General features: G+C 39.3%; 1 protein-coding gene across 2 annotated transcripts in view; it reads right to left on the reverse strand.

Annotated features, from left to right (window-relative positions):
* Positions 1-23,021, reverse strand: part of LOC108992377 (serine/threonine-protein kinase TOR-like) — a 73,950-nt gene that overhangs the window by 45,154 nt on the left and 5,775 nt on the right. For both annotated transcript variants that reach the window (XR_004798002.1, XM_018966936.2), the window contains exons 4-15: positions 20,070-20,242; positions 18,882-18,980; positions 13,176-13,335; positions 12,876-13,019; positions 12,552-12,721; positions 12,222-12,426; positions 11,950-12,144; positions 11,368-11,520; positions 5,440-5,561; positions 5,195-5,294; positions 4,980-5,075; positions 3,387-3,517 (exon numbers count right to left, since the gene is read on the reverse strand). Coding sequence is in view for 1 of the 2 variants with exons in the window: in XM_018966936.2 (XP_018822481.1) it covers positions 3,387-3,517; positions 4,980-5,075; positions 5,195-5,294; positions 5,440-5,561; positions 11,368-11,520; positions 11,950-12,144; positions 12,222-12,426; positions 12,552-12,721; positions 12,876-13,019; positions 13,176-13,335; positions 18,882-18,980; positions 20,070-20,242 (1,748 nt within the window). In the remaining variant the exon portion in view is untranslated. The remainder of the gene's footprint in view (positions 1-3,386; positions 3,518-4,979; positions 5,076-5,194; positions 5,295-5,439; positions 5,562-11,367; positions 11,521-11,949; positions 12,145-12,221; positions 12,427-12,551; positions 12,722-12,875; positions 13,020-13,175; positions 13,336-18,881; positions 18,981-20,069; positions 20,243-23,021) is intronic.

The raw sequence follows: 23,021 nt of genomic DNA on the forward strand, positions 1-23,021 counted from the left end.
GCTCTTTGCGGGAGGAATTGGCGGGTCTGTATTCTTTATGGGATTTACCATGGGTTTTTTGTGGATATTTCAACATTGTTAGGTTCCCTAGAGAGAGGGCGGGGGCATCTATGTCGACAAGAGCAATGCAAGACTTCTCAAAGCTGATTTTTTATTTGAATCTTGTGGATCTTCCTTTTTTTTCCTTTTTTTTTGGGGCTACACTTGGTCCAACAGTTGAGGGTGGTCAAGGTTGGATAGATTTCTAGTCTCTTCTTCGTGGGAGACGCACTTTCCAGATCTATGTCAGAAAAGGTTGCCACATGTATGTTCCAATCATTTTCCAATTTTGCTTCATTGTGGTGGCATTCATGGGGGTAGGCGTCTATTCAAATTTGAAAATATGTGGCTCGAAGTTGAAGGATTTGTGGAGAAGGTAAGGGCTTGGTGGGATGATTATTATTTTGATGGTAACCCTAGTTTCATTGTGCCGGGTAAACTTAAAGCCCTTAAGACCGATTTAATGAAGTGGAATGAAGAAGTATTTAGACACGAAAGTGCAGAAAAATATTCTTTGGGATGAGTTGCATGCATTGGAGGAATGTGACGTTAATGAGGATTCTTTGTTAAGAAAGAATGTGGTGGTGACCAAAATTGAAAAAGTTTTGTTGATGGAAGAAATATCTTGGAGGTAAAAATCAAGGGCGCTTTGGTTGAAGGAGGGGCATAAATGCATTAGGTTCTTTTACAAGGTGGCTAATTCTCATACGCGCAACAATGCTATTGAAGTTCTCCATTCAGGCTCAAATGTGTTACATTCTCCCGAAGAGATCCAAGATCATATAGTGCAGTATTACGAGGATCTCCTTGCTGAAAAAGTAGAATGGCGTCCCAAACTTCTTGGTTTAATTTTTGACCAGCTGGATTTGGACATAGCAAGTTGGCTGGAGAGGCCGTTTGATTAAGACGAGGTGCATCTAGTGGTGAGAGGTATGTCCCAAGATAAAGCCCCGCGCCCAGATGGTTTTTCTATGGCTTTCTTTCACGAGTGTTGGGATATAGTGAAGGAGGAAGTGATGCAGATTTTACATGCTTTTCATTCTAGTCTTAAGTTTGAGAAGTCATTAAACGGTACTTTCATTACTCTTATCCCCAAGATAGTTGGTGCCTATGAATTGAAAGACTTCCGGCCTATTAGTTTGGTAGGTGGGATCTACAAAATCATATCAAAAGTGTTAGCTAATCGTATGAGTTTGGTGATGGACAAACTCATTTCCAAACCTCAAAATGCTTTCGTTTGGAGTCGGCAAATTTTGGATTCAGTTTTTATAGCAAATGAGTGTTTGGACAGCCGGATAAGAGAAGGCATTTTGGGAGTCCTTTGCAAGCTAGACATGGAAAAGGCTTATGACCATGTGTGTTGGGACTTTCTCTTTTATATGCTTAGAAGATGTGGTTTTGGGAATAGGTTGTGCAAATGGATTAAACATTATGTTTCGACCGCTCGGTTTTTGGTTTTAGTCAATGAAAAATCTTGATTTTTTTTCAGACTTCAAGGGGTTTGCGATAAGGGGATCTGCTATCCCCTTTCCTTTTTGTTATAGTAATGGAGACATTGAGTCGCATGGTGGAGGCTGCCGTAAGGGGGGGATTTTTTGCTGGTTTTCGGTGGGCAACAATAGTAATGGTGTTAATTCCATTTCTCACTTATTATTCGCGGATGATACGCTTATTTTTTGTGATGCTATTAGTGACCAAATTCAAGCTCTAATGGCGGTTTTGTTGTGTTTTGAAGTTGTTTCGGGACTCAAGGTGAACTTAGGGAAGTCGGAGTTAGTGCCGGTAGGGGATGTGAGTAATATTGCTTCTCTAGCAGAGTTGTTGGGCTGTAAAATTGCCTCTCTTCCTATGAAATATCTTGGACTTCCCTTGGGGGCGTCATTCAAAGCAAAGAGTATTTGGGATGGTGTGGTGGAGAAGATTGAGAAAAGATTATCGGGTTGGAAGCAATTATATCCATCAAAAGGGGGGAGATTAACACTTATCAAAAGCACTCTCTCCAATCTTCCCACATACTATCTTTCTCTCTTCCCATTACCGGTGAGTTTGCAAAGGGTGAGCTGTCCGATTGCAAATGGTGGTTTAGGGGTGCGAAATTTGTGCCTTTTTAACAAGGCACTATTAGGAAAGTGGTTGTGGAGGTATCAAATGGGAGGAAACTTATTGTGGAGAGAGATTATTGATCACAAGTATGGTAGTGGTAGTGCGTGGGGGGATGGTGTTCTAAGGAGGGTAGGAGGTCTTATGGAGTAAGCCTATTGAAATTTATTAGAAAGGGGGGTGGAACACTTTTGAAAAAACATATTAAGTTTGAGGTGGGTGATGGAGCAAGAACCCGCTTTTGGTTTGATGTTTGGAGTGGAGAGAGCCCTCTTTCCACTGTTTTTCCATTTGTATTTAACTTGGCTGGAAATCAGCAAGCTGCAGTTTCAGAATTGCTGAGTCGTGCAAATGGGATGGTAACTTGGAATGTCACTTTTACTAGAAATGCTCAGGATTGGGAACTTGACGAACCGGTAGATTTTTATAATTACTTGTATTTAGCAAAGTAAGGAGGCAATGGGGGTGATTGTATGTTGTGGATTCTCACGGGGAGAAAAAGGTTTTCTGTTAAATCTTTTTACAAGGCCTTGACAGTCCAACAACCCACATTCTTTCCGTGGAAGAGCATTTGGAAGGTTTTAGTGCCGTCTAAAGTTGCGTTTTTTACTTGGACAACTGCACTTGGAAAGATTTTGACGGTTGATAATCTAAGGAAGCGCGGTATGGTGGTCACGGAGTGGTGCTACATGTGTAAAAAGAATGGGAAATCGATAGATCATTTGCTTTTACATTGTGAGGTGGCTGGGGAGTTATGGGCTGGTATCCTTAGTAGAGCCGGGCTGAGTTAGGTAATGCCTAAGTGTGGTAAAACTACTAGCGTGCTGGAATAGAAGGCAAAATAGCACTCAACTGGCAGCAGTGTGGCGAATGATACTTTTGTGCTTAATGTGGTGTTTATGGTCGGAAATGAATGATAAGTGCTTTAACAACAAGGAGCGTGCAGTGGGGGAATATGGAATTTATTTGTATTATCTCTTTTACAGTGGTTTTCTGCTATTGTATTGAAGGTTGGGAATGTTCATGAGTTTCTTTCTTCTTTCCAGCTTACTAGAATGCAATTAGATGTCTCACTTTGTATATTTCCTGTGTACTAGGGCATTACATAGTTTCAATCTATTCAATAAAGATTCTTACTTATCAAAAAAAAAAAAACAAAGTCTAATCATCTAGTTCATATTCCAACAACCAAAAAAGGAAGGAAATACTTGTTCCAAAGGGAATAAACTCGGGAATATTGTCAATACCCAGTGCTCTGCACAACTTGACCAAGAGTAGTAACAGCCACTTCACGTTTCATAATAGCTGCTCCATCCAATAAAGCTTCAACAATTAAGGGCATAAGTTCGGGAATGTATCGTCTCATAGTATAACCACCCTATACCAAAATCACAACCCAAAACATGTTAAAGATGAATATATAGGTATGTAAATATATATGAAGGCAAAAAGAAAACAGATTGCCATTATTCAAGAGGCAATTGGATAATACGCCACGACCTTATGAGCCCTAATTATCATTATGCCATAACAAGAAAAAACAAGAAGGAAAATAGAAAAGAAGTGACAAATAAGCAACCAATGGCGATCCTGAATAATAACACTCTCAAATAGACGTGACATCTAACAGCTGTAATGTGACTGGTTCCTTGGTCAAAATATTAACTTCCACATTTGCACATATCAGACATTAAAAAGGACGCCACTAGACCTTTGATATTCTCATATACTAAAGTATGAAGAAGAGAAAAATGGTTCACAGAACCAACTAAGAGAATGCCAACAATTTAAATCACCAAAAACCCAAAACACCACGCACCTTAAAGTGAATGCTTCTGTCTAATCATAGACAACAAATAGTGGAATAATGTCAGCATTACCAAAAGAAACCAATGGTCAACAGATAATTCAACTCATATGAATGACTAAGCATTTCCTAGCATACTCTTTTGAAGCAACCTATTGTATAAACATCCTGAGACCATTGGCATCAGAATCTAACAAAAGCATGAGTTGATTATTATAGTGCAGAGTTCAATGTGCCAGAATGGTTTTGCATGTCAAATTTAATGTACAAAAACTAAAATCACAAAGTAAATACCGAAGTCCACAATGAGGTATACAGAGATCAGGATGACGTTTTAAGAACCAGACAAGCCATTCAACCAGTTGAGCTTTGACAGAGGTCATTGGTTGGGTTGACCCTTTAAAACTGTTCTGACAGTTGCACCAGATTAATAGGATTGAACTGGTCAGTTTTTTGGTTGAATGGTAATAGTTGTGATTTTATAAAACCAATTAATTTCTTTAAAAGGTAAAATATTCAAAACTTTTATGTTGTTTTCCCAAATGCTCAACAAATCTTACACATTATGAATTCAGATATTAAATTTGTATAACTTTGTACTACAGATAATTGAGTTGATATTATTATGAAATTTAAAATTGTACTTGAATAATAAAACAGTCTATGAAATCAGCAGTGGAATCAATGATTGGGCTAGTTGAACCTGTTCTTTTCTCACTCACTTAATGTTCCAAAAAATCACTGAATAAGATCATACTCAGTCTCAAGGCTCACCAGAACTCCAGAGTAACAGCAAAAAAAAAAAACACAATAAAAATTATGCGTCAAGTTTTTAGAACAAGATTTGCATTAGACGTGTAACAAAAGTATAAAGCAAGTTGTCTTATTACGTATAAAAAAAATAAAGCAAGTTGTCTTCTACATCAAGTTTGTGCAGGCGTGTTCCCAGTGCACCAAACATGTGTCAGTAAAATGATGTATACTAAAAGATATTCGAACTTAACACAACTAGAAAAAATGGAATACTACCCACCACTCTAGTAAGATCCCCCACGGTTACAAGAACTCCACTTATAATGCCATGATTCGCATTGACCCCAGTGCCATCATTTAGCCTTGCCACAAGTGCCTGACCAAACAAAGCCCATTTATTAAGAGATGGGATCCAAAAATTAAACCTAAAAAAAAAAAAAAGAAAGAAAGAAAGAGTCTCAATAAATGTCATAACCACCGCATGACTTATTAAACCTTGTGTATCGGAGCAATATATGGAAGAATTAGCCGTTCACAATTCCGTATCAGACAGCCTAGTAACTTTGCACTTTCTTCCTTGCATTTGCTATCGGCACTGGTACACATGACAAGAGAAGTCAACAACTGACTCCTTGAGTCCTTCCGACCTTGATATATTTTTAAAAAGAAGAAGAAGAAGAAGAAGAATTTCATTCTTGCATAATGACAGATATCAAATAACAGGAATTCATTCACATCACCTGTGCTCCAGATACGTTAATAACTGTATGAGATGGCGACGAAGCGCTGGAAGTACATATGCAGGATTTTTTTCTGATAACCTTCCAGCCAAAGAAATTGCATATTCTCGAACATCGAAATCCTGCAACAAAAATGAAGCTCCAAGATTGGACCATAGAACACACTTTCAGATTATTCTCCTCTAGCAATATGAAAATACCCTTTACAAGGGGAGAAGAGAAAAATACGAATATACAACATCTGTTTACAAAGAAAAACAACTCAATTAGTGGCTCACTTTAGGTTATTGCAAACTCAGACAAACCAATCACAAACTGGGTAAGATCCATATATCCTTTCACCACACTCCATATAAGACTGTCTCCAGTTACCTTTCAGACAGTCAGTGTCTTTCCTTAAAACTAGTAATACAAATGCTCACGTAAGGCATAAAAAAATTCAGGTTTTGGGCATGACTCTGCTCAAACAATTCTCTCTTTTTGTTGCGAATATGGTCATGCTCCAATAATCATAGAAAGTTGCCAAATTCAAGCCGTGAGCCAAGGCATGAAGACAAAAACAGTTGTAGGCTCAAGTATATGCAACAAAGAGTGGACTTGATAGAAACTTCGGTGACAGTGGCAAAGGTGGCTCCAACAATGCTAGAAAAGTATTTTCCACAATTGAGAGAGAATGGGAGTCTTTAAAGCATTTTTTTTTTTAATAAGTAAATGGGAGTCATTAAAGTATATCCCCTATTGGGAAAATAAGTTTATAGGCTAAATATTTTATTGGCATTGGAAACTGGTTTGACATTCTATATCTCTCAAGTCTCAAGTAGGTTTGGATTTACCCAAGTTTGTGGGAAAGAAACTGCAACAATCTTAAAGGTGCCAAGTCCCACATCAGAACTTTACTAAGTGGAATTGGTCATTATAATGATTTTAATGAACTCCAATACTAATCTTGATTGATCATTTCAAATATAAATGCATATATGCCTAGTGCTTTCCTTGGGCCCTTAACAATTACTTTTTTTTTTATCGATAAACAAAATTTTACTGAGCATGAAATAGACAAAAGCCTGAGTATATGGGACATATACAAGAGCGTCACTGTCAAAACCCTATGATTAGTGGCTGATGCCTTGACACTGTCACTGACAAGGCTGGAAAGCCCCACGGCCCATGCCTCGACACTGCTGCTGACATGCCCCGACAGCCCCATGGGCCAGACCTTGACATTATCGCTGATAAGCCTTGACAGCCCCTCGACATTGTCGCTGACATGCCTTGACAGCACCATAGCAGCCCCACAGGCATGCCATGGCCCCTACCATGGCACGCCCAGGACGCTCAGCGAGGCTAGTGACCAGGCCAGCAGTGTGCACAGTAGCCCAGCGCCCAGGCACCTTGCTTGGGCCATGCCTTCAGCAGCCCCAACATGCATGCCCAGTGCCCAGGCACCTTGCCTACTGGCCCATGCCATCAACAGCCCCAGCACCCAAGCCCCTTGCCTGGGCCATGCTAGCCATGGCAGCGCCCAAGCCATGCCTAGGCCATACCAGCCACACGCCAGCAGCCATGCCCATGGGCCAGCCTAGGCCACCAAGGGAACATATGATACGGGCCATCATGGGGCCCACCCAAGACCTATTTTACAAGGGGACCTTTAAAGTTTTCCCACCTATGTTATTACTTTAAATAGGACCCTTAGGCATTTCTTTTACATCGTTTGGCAAATTCCTTTGTGGACAGTTTTTTTGTTCTTGAGATCATTTTGATGCCTTTGCACTTAGGCTACTTGGGTGCAATTCATGAATAGGTGTTGTCCATTGATCTATTCATTTATCTATTTCATGTTTCATCACCTTGAAATTCTTGAATAGCTGTTGATTCATTTATCCATCTCTTGTTTATTTTCCATTCAATCTTCATATCATCCATTGTTGTTCTTATATTTTCTAGTTTGTTCATATATTTTCTTGCAGTTTCTTGCATATCAAACATATCCTAAACCTTATTCTTCACACTCTTTGATTTCTTCAATATCCATTTATACCAAAAATAAAGTCTTCATCTTTCCTTGTTATCAAAGACCAAATCCACTTTCTATACATTCCACCAATTGCCATAGCTGAAATTCCTATTGCCCTCCATCCAAATTAGCCCTAGCCAAAACACTAAGAGCTCCACAAGGAGATTCCTACATTTTAGGAATTCATATCCCATCTCCCATATCCAATCCCTACATTCTAGGAATTTTCCTAGAATCATTTCATCCCTAAAATCACTCCATTCCTAAGATCACTCAAGTCAACCAAAGACCTCTTTCCCTTGCCAAGACCAAAACCCTATCATTCCTAAATTAATTCCTACAATTTAGGAATCTTCACCTCAATCATCTCCATCTTTCCAAACCCTACCCAATCATCCAACACGCCAACGCTAGTCTTCCAATTGCCAAATTCGTAATTCCCTTGGCCTCCACCCAAAACCCTAGCCTCACTTTACTATACAAACCCTAGGCATTATCCAAGTGGCACCAACCTCAAGGACAACATCCAAACCGTTCCACATTGCATCAAATGTACTAAATCATCACTTAGATCACCCGAACTCATCATCATCATCAATTCCATCACTAAACACCATACATTCATCAACCTAGGAACCCTCCATTGCCATCATACGTTCAAGGCCAAGCAAGTTGGCAAGGCACATTCGGTCATCACAAGGACAAAGCAAGCTCGTGGACCCCTAATGTTTAGGGACTAGACGGGACTAGACCAAGGTCCCTAACAGTCGCCTATGCGTGCTAGTTTAGCGATGCAAGGAATTCATGAAAAGACATGCCATTAAAATCAATTACAATCAACCAATGAAGTAAAGTATTGAAAAATGAACTTCTAAACTCATCCATTGACAACTCCCTATCTTCAAAGCTTCTTGCATTCCTCACTCCAAATACACCACCATAGACAAATTGGGACCATCTTCCACACTGTTTGTAGCTCCCTAATGGAAAACCCAAACCATATGGTCTATACTCCAAAAAGACTAATCAATGATACAATTGGAGCCCCCAATAGAACATTATAAAGAGCAAGAACTTCTCCTTCTCAAGCATGTAGGATCTCATAAACCACCCGTTCTTATCACTTATCAGAATGGGATATCACAATCTCCCCCCTTATATTCTAGGCGTCCAAGTCCGAGTCAGGCCAATCCATCGTGGGTGGCACGACTCAGGTCTCACATTTCTAGTTGGGATAGGCTCTTATACCATTTGTAACACCTCAATAGAAGGCCCAATCCACATGGCCTATACTCCAAAAAGACTAGTCAATGATGCAATTGGAACCTTATTAGAATATTATAAAAAGCAAGAACTCCTCCTTCCCAAACAAAGTGGGATCTCATACACCACACTCTCTTATCACTTATCAGAATAGGGTATCACACTATTGCAATATGAGGGTTGCCCCAGATGCCTTGCCAAGAAGTCAGGAGGTCGATTACCCTTTTCGGCATCACCCAAGCTAATCTTATCCAAGCAAAGAAGTCATTACACAATGCCGTAGCAATCTCACAATAAAGTAATAGATGATCTACGTACTCTCCACTCTTTTTGCACATACAACTCCAATCCTTAACAATTACCATTAGAGTGGACATCAAGGCGTGGGGTCTAGTCATGGAAGGGCAACCTACAGACTGGATTAGTATTCCTAGGTATTATATTTGGTGTAGAATTAATGTCATTGGATATTGATAGGTGAGTGGAGCCACCAAAAGATAAATAGGGCACCATCAAGTAAGTGTCGATAAAGTAATCTTGACTAGTTCTTTTAGAATGTGTGTCAATATGGCTAGCATTTTCCATAGGTCCTCAACAGAGACAAGCTTTATCTTGTTGGTTGGGATAAAGTTTGTTCTCCGATATCTTGTTGTGGTTTGGGGGTGCATAACATGAGGATCTTCAATAAAGCACTCTTTGAGAAGTGGTTGTGGAGATATCACCAGGAAGGGGAGGCTTTGTGGATAGTAGTTATAGATTCAAAATATGAGTATTAGGGGGATTGGTGTTCTAATGAAGTCAGGGGACATATGGTGTGGGGTTGTGGAAAAATATTCATTCCGGATGGGAGAGATTCTCCAACATTTTCAGATTTGCAGTTGGAAGAGGTCATGGTATTTATTTTTGGCATGATCTTTGGTGTGGTGAAAGGGCTCTTAAGTTTGTTTTTTCCACTCTTTACCAGATTTCTAGTGACAAAGAGGTCGTGGTGGCTGACTTGGTGGTGTGTTCCAATGGCTCTATCCTTGGCATGTCGATTGTCTTAGAGCGGCTCAAGATTGGGAACTTGGAACGTTTGATGATTTGTTTGATTCATTATATGCTATGTCTTTTGATAATGGGATGAAGGATAGGATGATTTGGACTCATAGTGGGAGTAAAAGGTTTTCGGTGCGTTCCTATTATAAGGCCCTTTCACAATTATCTAATGATCACTGCTTTCCCTGGAAGAGCATATGGAATTGTAAGGTTCCTCCTAAGATTGCTTTCTTTATCTGGACTGCATCCTTTGGGAGAATCCTCACCAATGACAATTTGAAAAAACATGGTCTCGTCATTATGAATATGGATTGGTGCTTCTTGTGTAAGAAAAATGGTGAATCTGTGAATCATCTATTGTTACATTATGAGGTGGCTCGGTTTTTGTGGAATGAGATCTTTAACCGGACCGGTGTGGCATGGATTATGCCTGGAAGAGTTATGGATCTTTTTTAGTGCTGGACAGGAATTAGGGGCAATGCTCACATTGCTGCTGTGTGGAAAATGATCCCTCATTGTATTGTGTGGTGTTTGTGGATACAGAGAAATAGTAGGTGTTTTGAAGACTGGAAGCGATCATTGGATGAGCCGAAGAGATTCTTTTTTAATACACTATTTCCTTGGGCTTCGGTCATTATTTGTAATGAGGACAATTTTCATAATTTGCTTCTATCCATCACTAGTGATTAGTGGTATTTGGCAATATTGTGTGTATACTCCCTATACTTGGGCTATACCTTATACTATTAATAAAGTTTTACTTTTACTTTAAGAAAATTAAATGAGAATAGGATTCCAAATTATCAAGCCCCAAACGTGATAACGGGCATAGTAGGAATGTCAAACGATTCCTCTATTGTTATGCTAGCTTTCAGGAGACAGCAAGTACATGGAGAGGTCAAGCTCTTTAATGGAAAAACATCACTAGAGGTGAAGCCTTGTGGAGTAATAATATTTTCCCATACAAAATAATAATTGTGAATAGCAATGTTAAAGGACCACACACGCAGATATATATATATATATATATAATTCTATACATCATACTATCATTCCACTTTCATCTCACTAAATAAGATGTGGCACATTTATCACCATTAAATGATCATTATTGCATGCTTCTTTATCATCTAATGGTGATGAATGTGTCATATACTACTTAATATGATCAAAATAGGATGAGAGTGTGGTATATAGCATTACTCATATATATATATATATGGAAACATTTGCTCCATTGGCAGCAAAAAAACTCAGTCTGGTATCTTAAATGAAAGATTTTGGAATCTGCTGAAAGGAGGTGCATATCACTTTCAAACGAAGCATAAGCTTCAAAAGCAAAGAGTTCATTATCCTCCAAAATATATCCATTCATGCACCAGGGATATATAAGAAACAATCAATCTATGAGATAATTAAGTACTGACAAGTCATAAAGAGAGCACAAAAGTATATAAATCAACAGAAGAAAGTTCATTCATTAGTCAGACATTACTTCACCAGCAAAACTAAAAGAACTTCAGAATTAATATCGTTTGCATCGACTACAAAAATACTATACTCAGTTTAGCACATTTAATGCAAAGATTAAAAATTAGTAGAAAGTAAACCTCATCATTTAGAGCAGCAAAAAATGCACTCAGGCTATCAGCCTGCGCCAAAAAATCATCAAAACCTCTATTTCCATGAAGAGAGGAAAAGATAGAATGGCGAACAGTGACATCAGCATCCGCAACAGCTGCAATGAGAAGCTTTTCCACAAGCTGCAGAGAGCCCAATGGGAGTTAGCAAACAATAATTTTTAAATGAAAGTCAACATTACATGCAGGGCCCAAAAGGGCATTAACAAACCCCCACTTTTATGCCCATAGAATCATTCATAGCCCACACCCAGATATACTTGAGAAACAGCAGGAAAAAAATCTGAGTAAAGGTTGTCATACTACAAGTTTTCGTCCAAAACTTGTATGATTGCATGTACAAGCAGAACTCTAGAAGCGGCTCTTTCAATTGCTGAAGAAGAATATATTAATATAAATATTTAAAAATAGTGGCCCACCTAATATAAGCTTGCCAGATGGATGGGGGTTAGTAACAACAAAAAACAAAAAAGAGTGACAAGCATTTACAGTAAATACCACTGGTTATGAGCTTTAAGTATGTTAGCACAAAAACAGAGTTTGGCATTTAACCTCCTCAACAAGACGCCGTCTCTTTCCTCCAGCTCGATTCAACCTGCTAGGACCAAATTGTGTACCTGCTATACCAGAAAAAGAATTTGCAACTAATCTGCAACAACAAAGGGCAGCATCTTTTCTTGTGGCTCCATCCTCGTCATCTAAATACACAACCACCGATTCTCTAGCAAACTCAAGAAGCTCATGACCCTAAAATATACGTTAACTTCTCAGTGAAATTAAAGTTCAACCAGCATCCAAGCTGTATATAATAATTGCTAACGAACCTTGAAATTAAAACGAGCAAGAGTCTGCAAAGCAAGTGGCACTAGGGCTGAACCAGTCAGATCTGAAGCCTGCTGGGGGATTTTCATCACATTTCCTCTTCCTATTCCGACAGCATGCCTCCCCTGAAGATAATGGGATTTTGAAAGAACCATGGAAATGCAACCAAGCAACCGATCTTGAATAGTAGGCAGCAAAGGTGGAATACTGTAATAACAACCAATGAAAAGAAAAATTAAAATCCTTTTGAAGGCTTTTCAACCAAAGTTAAGTGAATGAAGGTTAATAAAATGGCTTACCTTTACTAATCATGATAAAATAAAATGGCTTACCTGACAGTTATTTGCTCAAGTGCTTCTACAAGCGTAGAGGAAAGACCAGCAGAAAACATAACATCCAAGAGACCACGAACATGGGGCTCCATCACTGGGCCCATTGCTTTTGAAATACTTCCAACACAAGCCAAAGCCTCAAGTGAGGGTTTACCTCTACGCGGAGCAATCTACAGACAAAATTTGGCAACTGTCAGATATCAAGTTCAGTGTTAGATCGATATTGCTGAAACCAACAAAATCTCCAACTGCAAGCGAAATGCGACCAAAAGAAAACTACATGTATTGTGCATAACACCACCATAAGAAAGGCAGGGCACATACTGCATCACGTAAGTGACATGTAATTGTCGGCAAATAGTGGACAAGGTCCCCATCCAAAGCACCAGCCATCTCCCCGAGGGCAATGAATCCACTGGCACGTTCAGCTGGTATTCGCAGAACTGCAAGAATATGATTCATGCATATCTGCAAGAAATTACAGCCTCTCTCACACACACGCGCTTTGGATAATCATTCTAAACATAAATTTGAAACAAAGTAAACAGTGGTTAGGTGACACCCACAACACTTCTCCTACCAGCTACAGTGGTTACGTGTAAAACTGAAATAAAGTAAACAAACCGTCAAATAGTTTGTAACAAATCGATCACGCAGGAAATGAGCAATGCGAGGTAGTAGCTGAGTAATGCTCAGGCGAACAAGCCGATCCCGATGCTCTAAGTATCTGAGGACAATTTCAGCAACTTCTCTATACCTTGACATCATGAACTCACCAGTATTCCTGCGCACATGAATTTCAATTGTATATAAAGCCATAAACTATAGCCAATCAAAGGATGACACTAAAAAAATGCACAACCTGCCAAACTAAGAAGAGAGACAATAACATAATATATTTAACAATTTACAAATTTGCTGTTTGGGCAAAATTATTACTGTTTGCAAAGTCTAAACAGATTTGTTTCCTTTGATGAGTAAAATTCATTATTACTGTTACGGTAGCTCTTAATGTTTTTTTTTAATAAGTAAGAAGAAGTTTTATTAGAAACAAATGTATAGGCAAAGCTCATGCACACAGGAAGTATACAAAATAAAACACCCAAGTACATTCTAGGAAACGGAAAGCAACATCAGAAAATCATGAATGGAGTCACTAAAGCAAAAAACCAAAACAGCAAAAGAGTGCACAAAGTTGCTCCAAAGTACACTCCTTGTCGTTAAAACACCAATCATTCCTTTCCATCCAAATGCACCAAATGAGACACAAAGGAACCATCTTCCAAGCCACATCCACTTGAGTGCAACCATGAAGCCCTTTCCAGCATGCTAGAAGATCAACCACTCTCAAAGGAATCACCCAAGCCAAGCCAGTTCTACCAAAAATGCTATCCCATAAAGCCCTTGCCATCTCACAATGCAAGAGTAAATGATCCACAGTAGCTCTTAATGTTATACCCACTTTTCCCAAAAGCATGAGTTAATGGGAAGAGGTAAATTTAATATTATTAAGTTTTTTATAGGTAAGAGGTAAATTTAATTATTTAAACTATATTCTAATATTCCTCACGTGTGGGCCAGACTTCTCCTTAATAAGTAGGCTCAAATGTAAAATGAATAATGCTATACGCCACACTCACATCCCACTGTGTAATATGTGACACATTTATCACCATTTGATAATAAAGAATCATCCAATAAAGGATCATCCAATGGTAATAAATGTATCACATCTTATATAGTAGGATAAAAATAGAATAGTAGTGTAGTGTATAGAATTTTTCTATTTTAAAACATCACTTATCCCAAAAACTTAAACTGATGGGAATAGATAAATGTCATTATTTAAATCATATTATAATAATTTTTTAATAAGTAATAATAAGTTTTATGAAGACAAGTAAATAGCATAGCCCAAGTACATAGAAAGTATAAAAGCGGAATTATATTAAAATAATTAACAAAGTAGGAAGAACTTAGACAATGTAGATATGGTCGAATAGAGAAAAAATATGCTAAATTTCAAGATGACTGACACACAACAGATTTTCCTTTCTTTTTTTTTTTTTGTAAGTACAAACAACGGACATAAAATTGAAGCTGGACTAATAGAAGATCAATTTCAAGGTTCAAAATGAGTCCCAAGAAGAATTCATATCTTATATATATATATATATATATATATATATTTATAAGTAATCAAATATATATTAATAAAGATAGGCAAAGCCCAAGTACGGAAAAAAACGTTTTGAGTTCCTCTGAGGACCGCTCTTTGTTTTCGAAAGTCCGATCGTTGCGCTCTTGTCATATACACCACATAATACAGATCGGGATCATATTCCATACCGCCATGATTTGTTGAACTCCTCTCGGAAGTGCCCAGCTAGCCAATAGATCTACCACCGTTGCAGGCATAACAACGGCTAAGTCTTATATATTATTCAAGAGATAAGAAAAGGCTGCTTAAATCGACTCAAAAAGGATATTTATAATAGCTTGTAGCAAGCCAACAATCTTAGCCTTTTCGTTACGCCAATAATAGATCAATCATAAACCTTCATTCCTAAACAGATGACTTTTAATGGACCAACAATAAAATAAGAGAATAAGCTTATGCTTAACTGGTGGGTCCAACGAAGTGGACTAATAAGCTCACTTTGCTTAAGACTTTAGATGCTCCTGCATCAATTGATTTCCCATTCTTTCTACATATGCAACGCCAACCCATCACGATAATATTCTCTTTCCTTTTTTTTTAGTAAGTAAACGATTTTATTAAATAATGATAGGCATAGCCCAAGTACACAAGAAGATATACAAAAGTACACTTTATCTATGTGGAATCTATAGAGACAAGGAAGTCATGCAAATTGGGGCCATTAAAGTCTATAGCTATGGCCCATGTACATAAAGTTCTAAGAAAAAAAGCTCTTAATTCCTTTATTGAGCGCTCCTTGTCTTCAAAAGTCCGTTCATTGCGTTCCTGCCGCAGACACCATAGAATACAAATAAGGACCATTTTCCATAGCTTTGATTTGTTGAATGCCTCTTAAATTTGTCCAGCTGGCCAAAAGTGCATCCACCGTAAAGGGCATGACCCAAGCTAAGTTTAATCTGCTGAACACTTCATTCCACAATACTCTAGCCGTCTCACAGTGTAGTAAGAGATGATCCATTGTCTCACAAGACTTCTTACACATGCAACACCAATCCACTATGATCACCCTACATTTCCTCAAGTTATTTGTTGTCAGGATCTTACCCAGGGAAGCTATCCACATGAAAAATGCCGCTTCGAGAGGTGTCTTATGTCACCAAATCCTTCTCCATGGAAACTGTCTATTCGGGGAGTCTGTAAGAGACTAATAGAAAGAGCGAACCGAGAATGTACCTTTACCTGCGGGTATCCTCCACCAAATATCAGCTCGCTGGTTGCTCGGTTTTGTGGAATATAATAGACTAAAAAAGCCCTCAAAGATGCCCACTTCTCAATCATGGACCGCCCTACTGAAATTGATGTTCTATTGAACTTGCTCTCCCAATATCACCATGAGATCAACAATTGAGGCTTCTTTTCACAAACAACCCAGAAAACATAAGGGAATATGTCCTTTAGAGCACCATTTCCACATCATGAGTCACTCCAGAATTTAATCCTAGAGCCCTCACCAAGAGCGAATCTTGTGTTTCGAGTAAAGATCCACCATCCTCATCTAATATGCTTCCAGACTCCCACTCCATGAACCCCACTCACCTCTCCAGTACACAAAAAAAAAAAAAAAACCTCCACATTTGCACTCAATCACTGCCTTCCATAGGGCATCCGGTTCTAGATTATATCTCCACAATCATTTTCCAAGTAATGCCCGATTAAAAATAATTCTCAGATTTCTAATAGCCAACCCACCAGAGGAAATTGGAGAGCATACCTTGTCCCAACCAACTAGATGGAATTTGAATTCATCACCCACTCCACTCCACAAGAAATCACGCTGAAGTTTCTCAATCCGATGTGCCACACTTGTTGGAATAGGGAATAGAGACAAGAAATAAGTTGGCAAATTAGACACCGAACTCTTAATTAAGATGATCCTGCCACCTTTCAACAGATACAGTCTCTTCCAGACTACCAATCTCCTTTCTATCTTCTCGATCATTGTGTCCCATATTGGAATAGCTAGGCAACCCCCAACGGAAGGCCAAGGTAGTTCATGGGAAGAGAAGCAACCTTACATCCTAGCGTGCTAGCCAGCTGCCTTATGTTGTTAGCCCATCCAACTGGCACCATTTCTTATTTGTCGAAATTCACATTCAAACCAGATGCTGCTTCAAAACAGAGTATAAGATCCTTCAGTGCCCAAACCTGCCTTTGGTTTGCCTCATAAGATTAATGTATTATTTGCGAACAACAAATGAGAAATATTAATAGTACCCCACCCCTATTGGGGTCACCAATCGAGAAACCAACATAAAACCATTATTAACCAGTGTCGAGATCATTCTGCAAGCACCTCCATTACAATGACAAAGTGAAGTGGGGACAACGAGTCCCCTTGCCTTAAACCTCTGGTGCTTTTGAAAAAGCCAACTGGATTGTCATTGATCAAAACTAAAAATTGTGTCATTGATATACATCATCTGATCCACGCCCTCCATTTCTCCCCAAATCCACACCTCCCAAGTAGGTACAGTAAGAAGTCCCAGTTAACGTGGTTGTAGGCCTTCTCCATATCCAACTTGCAAAGCATCCCTGTAGTGCCAGCTTTTAATCTACCATCCAAACATTTATTGGCAATGAGAACCGCATCTAAGATTTGTCTACCCCTTACAAATGCATTTTGGAATTTTATAATAATCTTCCCCAAAATCGCTCCTAGGCAATTTGCAAGCACTTTGGAGATTATCTTATATACCCTGTACACAAGGCTAATTGGCCCAAACTCCTTTACCTTCGATGCCCCGACCTTCTTAGGTATCAATGCAATAAAAGTAGCATTTGGGCTTTTCTCAAACTTTCCAGCCAAGAACAGTTCCTGGAACACCTACATTAGATCCTCCTTCACTACTTCCCAATATGTTTGAAAGAAGCCCATAGAAAAGTCGTCAGAACCTGGTGCCTTGTCTTTAACAATTCTCCTCACCACATCATGAGCCTCCACCTCCTCAAAAGGCCTCTCCAACCAAGAGCCATCATGCGGCTCAATAGACTCAAACCCAAGGCCATCAAGCATTGGTCTCCATCCGTCTTGTTCTGTTTCAAAAAAATCAACAACATGCTCGCAAATCACCTAACCCTCCGTATAATCCACACCATCAATTTTCAGCATCACAATGGTATTGGTTCTCCTGTGAGAGTTAGCAATTATGTAGAAGAACTTCATGCTTCGATCCCCTTCTGTCAACCACAATGCTCTTGATTTTTTACGCCATGAAATCTCCTTTAATAGAATAACCCTCTATAAATCTGAGACCAATTCTATCTTCCTAAATAACCCTTCCAGGGAGAGGACCCAAACCTCTTGTATCCTCTCTAACTCCTGAATCTCCTCCACCTTGATTTTCTTTTGTACCCTTATTTCACCGAAAGATTGAGTATTCCAAAGCTTTAAGTCTTTTTTTAGTGCTTTCAGCTTGCTTGCAAAGATGAAGCTAGGGGTACCGTGTATCTGATATGAAGACCACCGTTGCCCGCCCCTGTCCACGAAGCCTTCAGTTTTCAGCCACATATTTTCAAACTTAAAGTGTCAATGCCCTCATTGGATACCTCCACATATATTCCCTTTCCTTAAATCATCCCAAGTGAGAATCTTACCTAAAGTGATTTTCCAAACAAAGAAGGCCCTCTCATAGGGGCTTTAATACACCAAATGCTTTTCCAAGAGAATGGGTTGCTTCCATAGGAAGATAACATGTTATATATGATCTCACTTCCAACACCCAATGCTTTAAAGAACCTAACAAAACCGTATAATATGATCTCCTTCTACATAGGCTACCCCACGTACATAACTGATGTTTTCCATTTAGCCACCATGATTACCTCTACTAAATAGATGAGACTCACATGTAGCGTTATGACGTTGCTCACATAAAACACATGCAAAACACATCCATGCTTTAAGGCATCCAACTTATTAGTCCTTTTAAATTACATAAGCACAATATTAAGGATTACTAAATAAATTAAAATAATAGAATAACAAGAACATTGATGTGCATCTCCAAATGATTATTCCTATCGGTAATGTGCATCCCCACGTTCTAACATATTAATGCTAGAAAATCATACCGCCATCAAGAAATACAAATTCAACTAACTACACCTACCTCAAAAGCTCCCCAACAGCAAGTAAAGAACCATGTATACTGTGAACAGGAGCATTTTTAACCAATCCATTCTGTGTTGCCTCAAACATCCGATAATACCTGTCGACGACATGAGAAAGTAGAACAAAATGTCCGAATAGGCGTCAGAATGGGGGGAAATCTTTTATATATAAAAAAATAAAGAAAGGGGGGGAGAAACGGAAGGAAAGAAAATATACCAGATAGTGGAAATTTTGTAGTCAACCCAAGAGAAGATAAATAAACGAAGCAGCGTGTGCAGTGACAACTTAAGTCAAGTAAACCATCACAATATCCCCTTCTTGCAATATCAAAACAAAGTCCATCCACTACACATTATCTGACCAAATCCAATTCTCTCTCATATGTTCCTCAAAAAACTTGATTCATGTGGTTTCTTCCTTCATCTTGGCAGAATATGTAATTAAGCACAATTTCGCAAAGGAATTGCCCACTTGTTTTCTAATCTACAAATTATGACAATGTTGTATTTTTCTAAAGAGTTGTTTTGCTTAATGCAAGGAACAAAACTTTCTATGAATATACTGTTTGGGTCAGTCGAAAGACAGATTCTTTGGAAATATTTAAGAAATATCACGGGAACAGAAAGAAAAATGAAGAATGCATTGAAAATATTATAGATGTATAAAAAAGTCCATTTGTACGTAAAAATAATTGTTTTTTGCATGGTCGTAAAAATAATTGTTTTTGCATGGTGTGGTGTGTGCCCCAGAGAGAGAAAGAGAGAGAGAGCAATAATAATTTTTTTTATCAGGAGCAATAATAATGACAATAACATAAATATGCCAAGGGCTGCTGGTATTCATTGCATTAGCCCCTCATCACAATAAAGCCTTGAGGTTCACATATAGGTCACAGGGCTGGGACAGAGAATTTATTCTGCAGATACCAATTAGAAGGCATGGGATGTTCAACTTGGTGTGTGTATGTATATCCAAACATCAATGATTAAAAAAAAATCAAATAGACCACCAAAAATCCTCCACTGTAAGGACTTTGTAAATATTACCCTCACGAGGTTCCAACATTCAATCCTTCATTGATCAAGGAGTTGTTCCCAGACAACCAAAAGTGGACTCAAAATCCACCCAAAAGAAAAGAAGAAAAATTAAACTCCAAATTTACATGTTATAAAAACTATGGACTAACCATTGCACACGCCAGCGTGTCTCACGCTTTTCAATAACTTTAAGGCAAGCCCGCAAAGCCTCCACAGCTCTCTCTCGAACAGCCAATGTTTGATCCCTTAGGGCAACCCAGATAGCATCAACAAATTCAGATACATGAACATTGAACACTGTTGAAGCGTTTTCAGCCATTTCCTACAATGAAAAGAAATATGAATCATAATCTCAATAGAAGAAAACCTAGTTAAAATCTAAACAATGATGACCATAGCAATAAACATGGGCACGTCAAATGGTCATTTTCAGTGAAACCCAAGCCTTCTAAGAGCAATGCAAAACTATGAACTAGAAATCCTTGGCTTGCTTACTTAAAGAGGGACATTCTATCAATGTTTGTTAACAGGTAAGGCTGAATTTTGGAAGGCAATTTCTATGTATATGCACTAAAGTACTTGTACAAAAACAAATTTCCTTAACTTTTTCTCTTCATACATTTTTCCCCTTTTTCTCTGATGTTCTCATGCACGCACGTAAACTCATCTCTGGCACCTCTCGCCGGAGCTGATTCCCTACTTTGTTTCTTTTCCTCCTTTATTTTCTGTTTCTTTACAAGTTACCAAGATGGAAGGTGATGGGAGTTTTATGGGAGTGAACAAAATGGGACTTTCTAAGGAGTTGGTCATAGGTTCTAAATGTTTTACTCTCGTGAAAGAGGGGGGTAGTTTGGCTATTACAGAGAACAGTTGGAGGATGGTGGCTAAGGTGGTTCTGGGTCCTTCATCGGTGCAATGGCTGGCCAAGGCCATGAAAACGTGTTCAAAGGAGGAAAAAAAAGATTTTTACACCATAGTCTGGGAAGGCAGCCGTAGCTTTATAGCACAACGATGTGCAAATAATCAAGGCCGTTATATGGCGGTGGTGGAATATGGTGGTGGAGAGAGGAGGAATTTTATTTTCATTCCTGAGTAAGAGGATAGTGGCTGGAATAGAATGGGGGAGGCGCTGAGGGACTTTTTCTTCGACAGAAGAAACACCCACAGCGACGATAACACAAAGTGGCAGGTGGTCGCAGTTCAATCACAGCACCACTCCTTTAGGGAGGCACTGATGGTGGAGCAGACCCATGTGTCTCGGAATGGGAATAACGGCATGCTAAGACAGAGAGGCGTGTCTACGGAACTTGGCTCTGACAGAGAGGTGTGGCCTGTACAGCGGCAGGGCGACAGTAGCATACAAGTAGGTGGCGTGGCAGAGGGGGAAACTGAAAAATTTTTGCTGGAAACTAAGGCGCAACTGATAGATATGCAAAGCAAAATCGACTGGTTAATAAGGAAGGAGATGGGCTCAGTTTGTAAAGGGCCTGGTGTGGGCCTGGAGGTGGATGCAAAACAATATAGGCTTAGGCCTCAGGCAATTGGGGGTGAGCCCACAAATATTAGGCTCCAATATGGGGGGAACTCAAGTAATAGCGGGATGGTGGGGTTTGAGCCAAAAATTATGGGCCGCAGTGAGCCCATCAATCACAAGGCCCAGTCTGTATCCTTAAGGTCCTAGCCCTCTAGTTGGAGAATTCGCAAGGAAGGAGACCCACCCACTGCCAACGGTAACTCCACAATCGTGCCAAAGGAAGCATCGAAAACATCATGTCCAGTGGTGGGTCTTGTGCCCGTTGTTTTTAATCTCGTACCGTACTGGCCACTAGGCCGGTACAGGTATCATATATATTTCGTACCAGCCCAAACAGGCTGGTACGGCCGGTATTTGTGCCTTTTTTCATTTTTTTAAGCTACAAGCTAATTTTTTTACCTCCAATTCAGACTATACTATTTATAATTTATATATATATGTATTTATATATAATTTATTCATACATAGACTATTATTTTAGAATATAATTTATATATATAATTTATTCATATATCGACTATCCCGAAATAGTACACAAAACGGTACCGGTACGGCATCTAGTATGGTATTCAAAACATTGCTTGTGCCCGTGGCCCAAATAGTGCCAGCAACGGTGGTGGAGCAGCTTTTACTGTCGCGCATAGAGGAAAAAGATGCTATATTGCCAACGCCAATCTTTTTCCCGGAGTTCTACATACAGAAAGTGGCGATCCTCAAAATGGAAACCATATCTTCTCAGACGGAGGCTTCACTTGCTTCTGTCGAACAACTTGAGGTATTATCAGAAGGTGGGGATGAGAGGAATTTGGATTTCGTGGAGGATAGCATAGTGGGACTACAGCAGAGGCTCACAGAGGTTAGTGGTGAGTTGTGTGGTTCCCAACATCCTTCCCTCTAATAACGTGGAGATAAACGTGGATTCTATGGTTGAATGGGAAGGACGTAACCTATTTGTGGGGGAGGGAGATGCTAGTGACAGGGACCCATTCCCATTGAATTGTCTACTACCAAATGACTTTGAGATCTTTAATTGGGTGCTCAAAAAGGTAAAAGACATCCAACATGTGGTGGGTATGGAGTGTGTGGGTTATGAAGAGCAGTTTATGGCCCTTCTGACGGCCATTGAAGTGGGTCATTCTCAATCCAAGAAACAGAGGGAGCTAAAGAGGGTTAATTGATCTTTGAATGAGGGTAGCTCAAGCCGTGATAGGTCTAAAGGGAAGGGTACTATTGTTTCTTTATGAAGCCGAAAATTGTGTCTTGAAACCTGCGTAGGCTGAATGAGGGTAATAAGCATCTTTGCATAAAAAACTTGCTTCGGGAATGGAAGGCGAACATTGTTTGTTTACAAGAAACAAAGTTGAAATGGGTGACCAGAAAACTAATGAGAAGTGTGGAGCTGCCCATATGCAGATTGGGTTTATCTGGCTTCGAATGGGGCATCTGGTGGTATTCTTGTGATGTGGGATAAAATGGTGGCGGAGAAAATGGAGGAGTTTAGAGGAGAATACACAGTGGCCTGTTCTTTTAAGATGGTGAATGATAATTTCTTATGAGCTTTTGCAGG

The sequence above is a fragment of the Juglans regia genome, chromosome 13 (genome assembly GCF_001411555.2).
Source record: "Juglans regia cultivar Chandler chromosome 13, Walnut 2.0, whole genome shotgun sequence".
Taxonomy (NCBI): domain Eukaryota; kingdom Viridiplantae; phylum Streptophyta; class Magnoliopsida; order Fagales; family Juglandaceae; genus Juglans; species Juglans regia.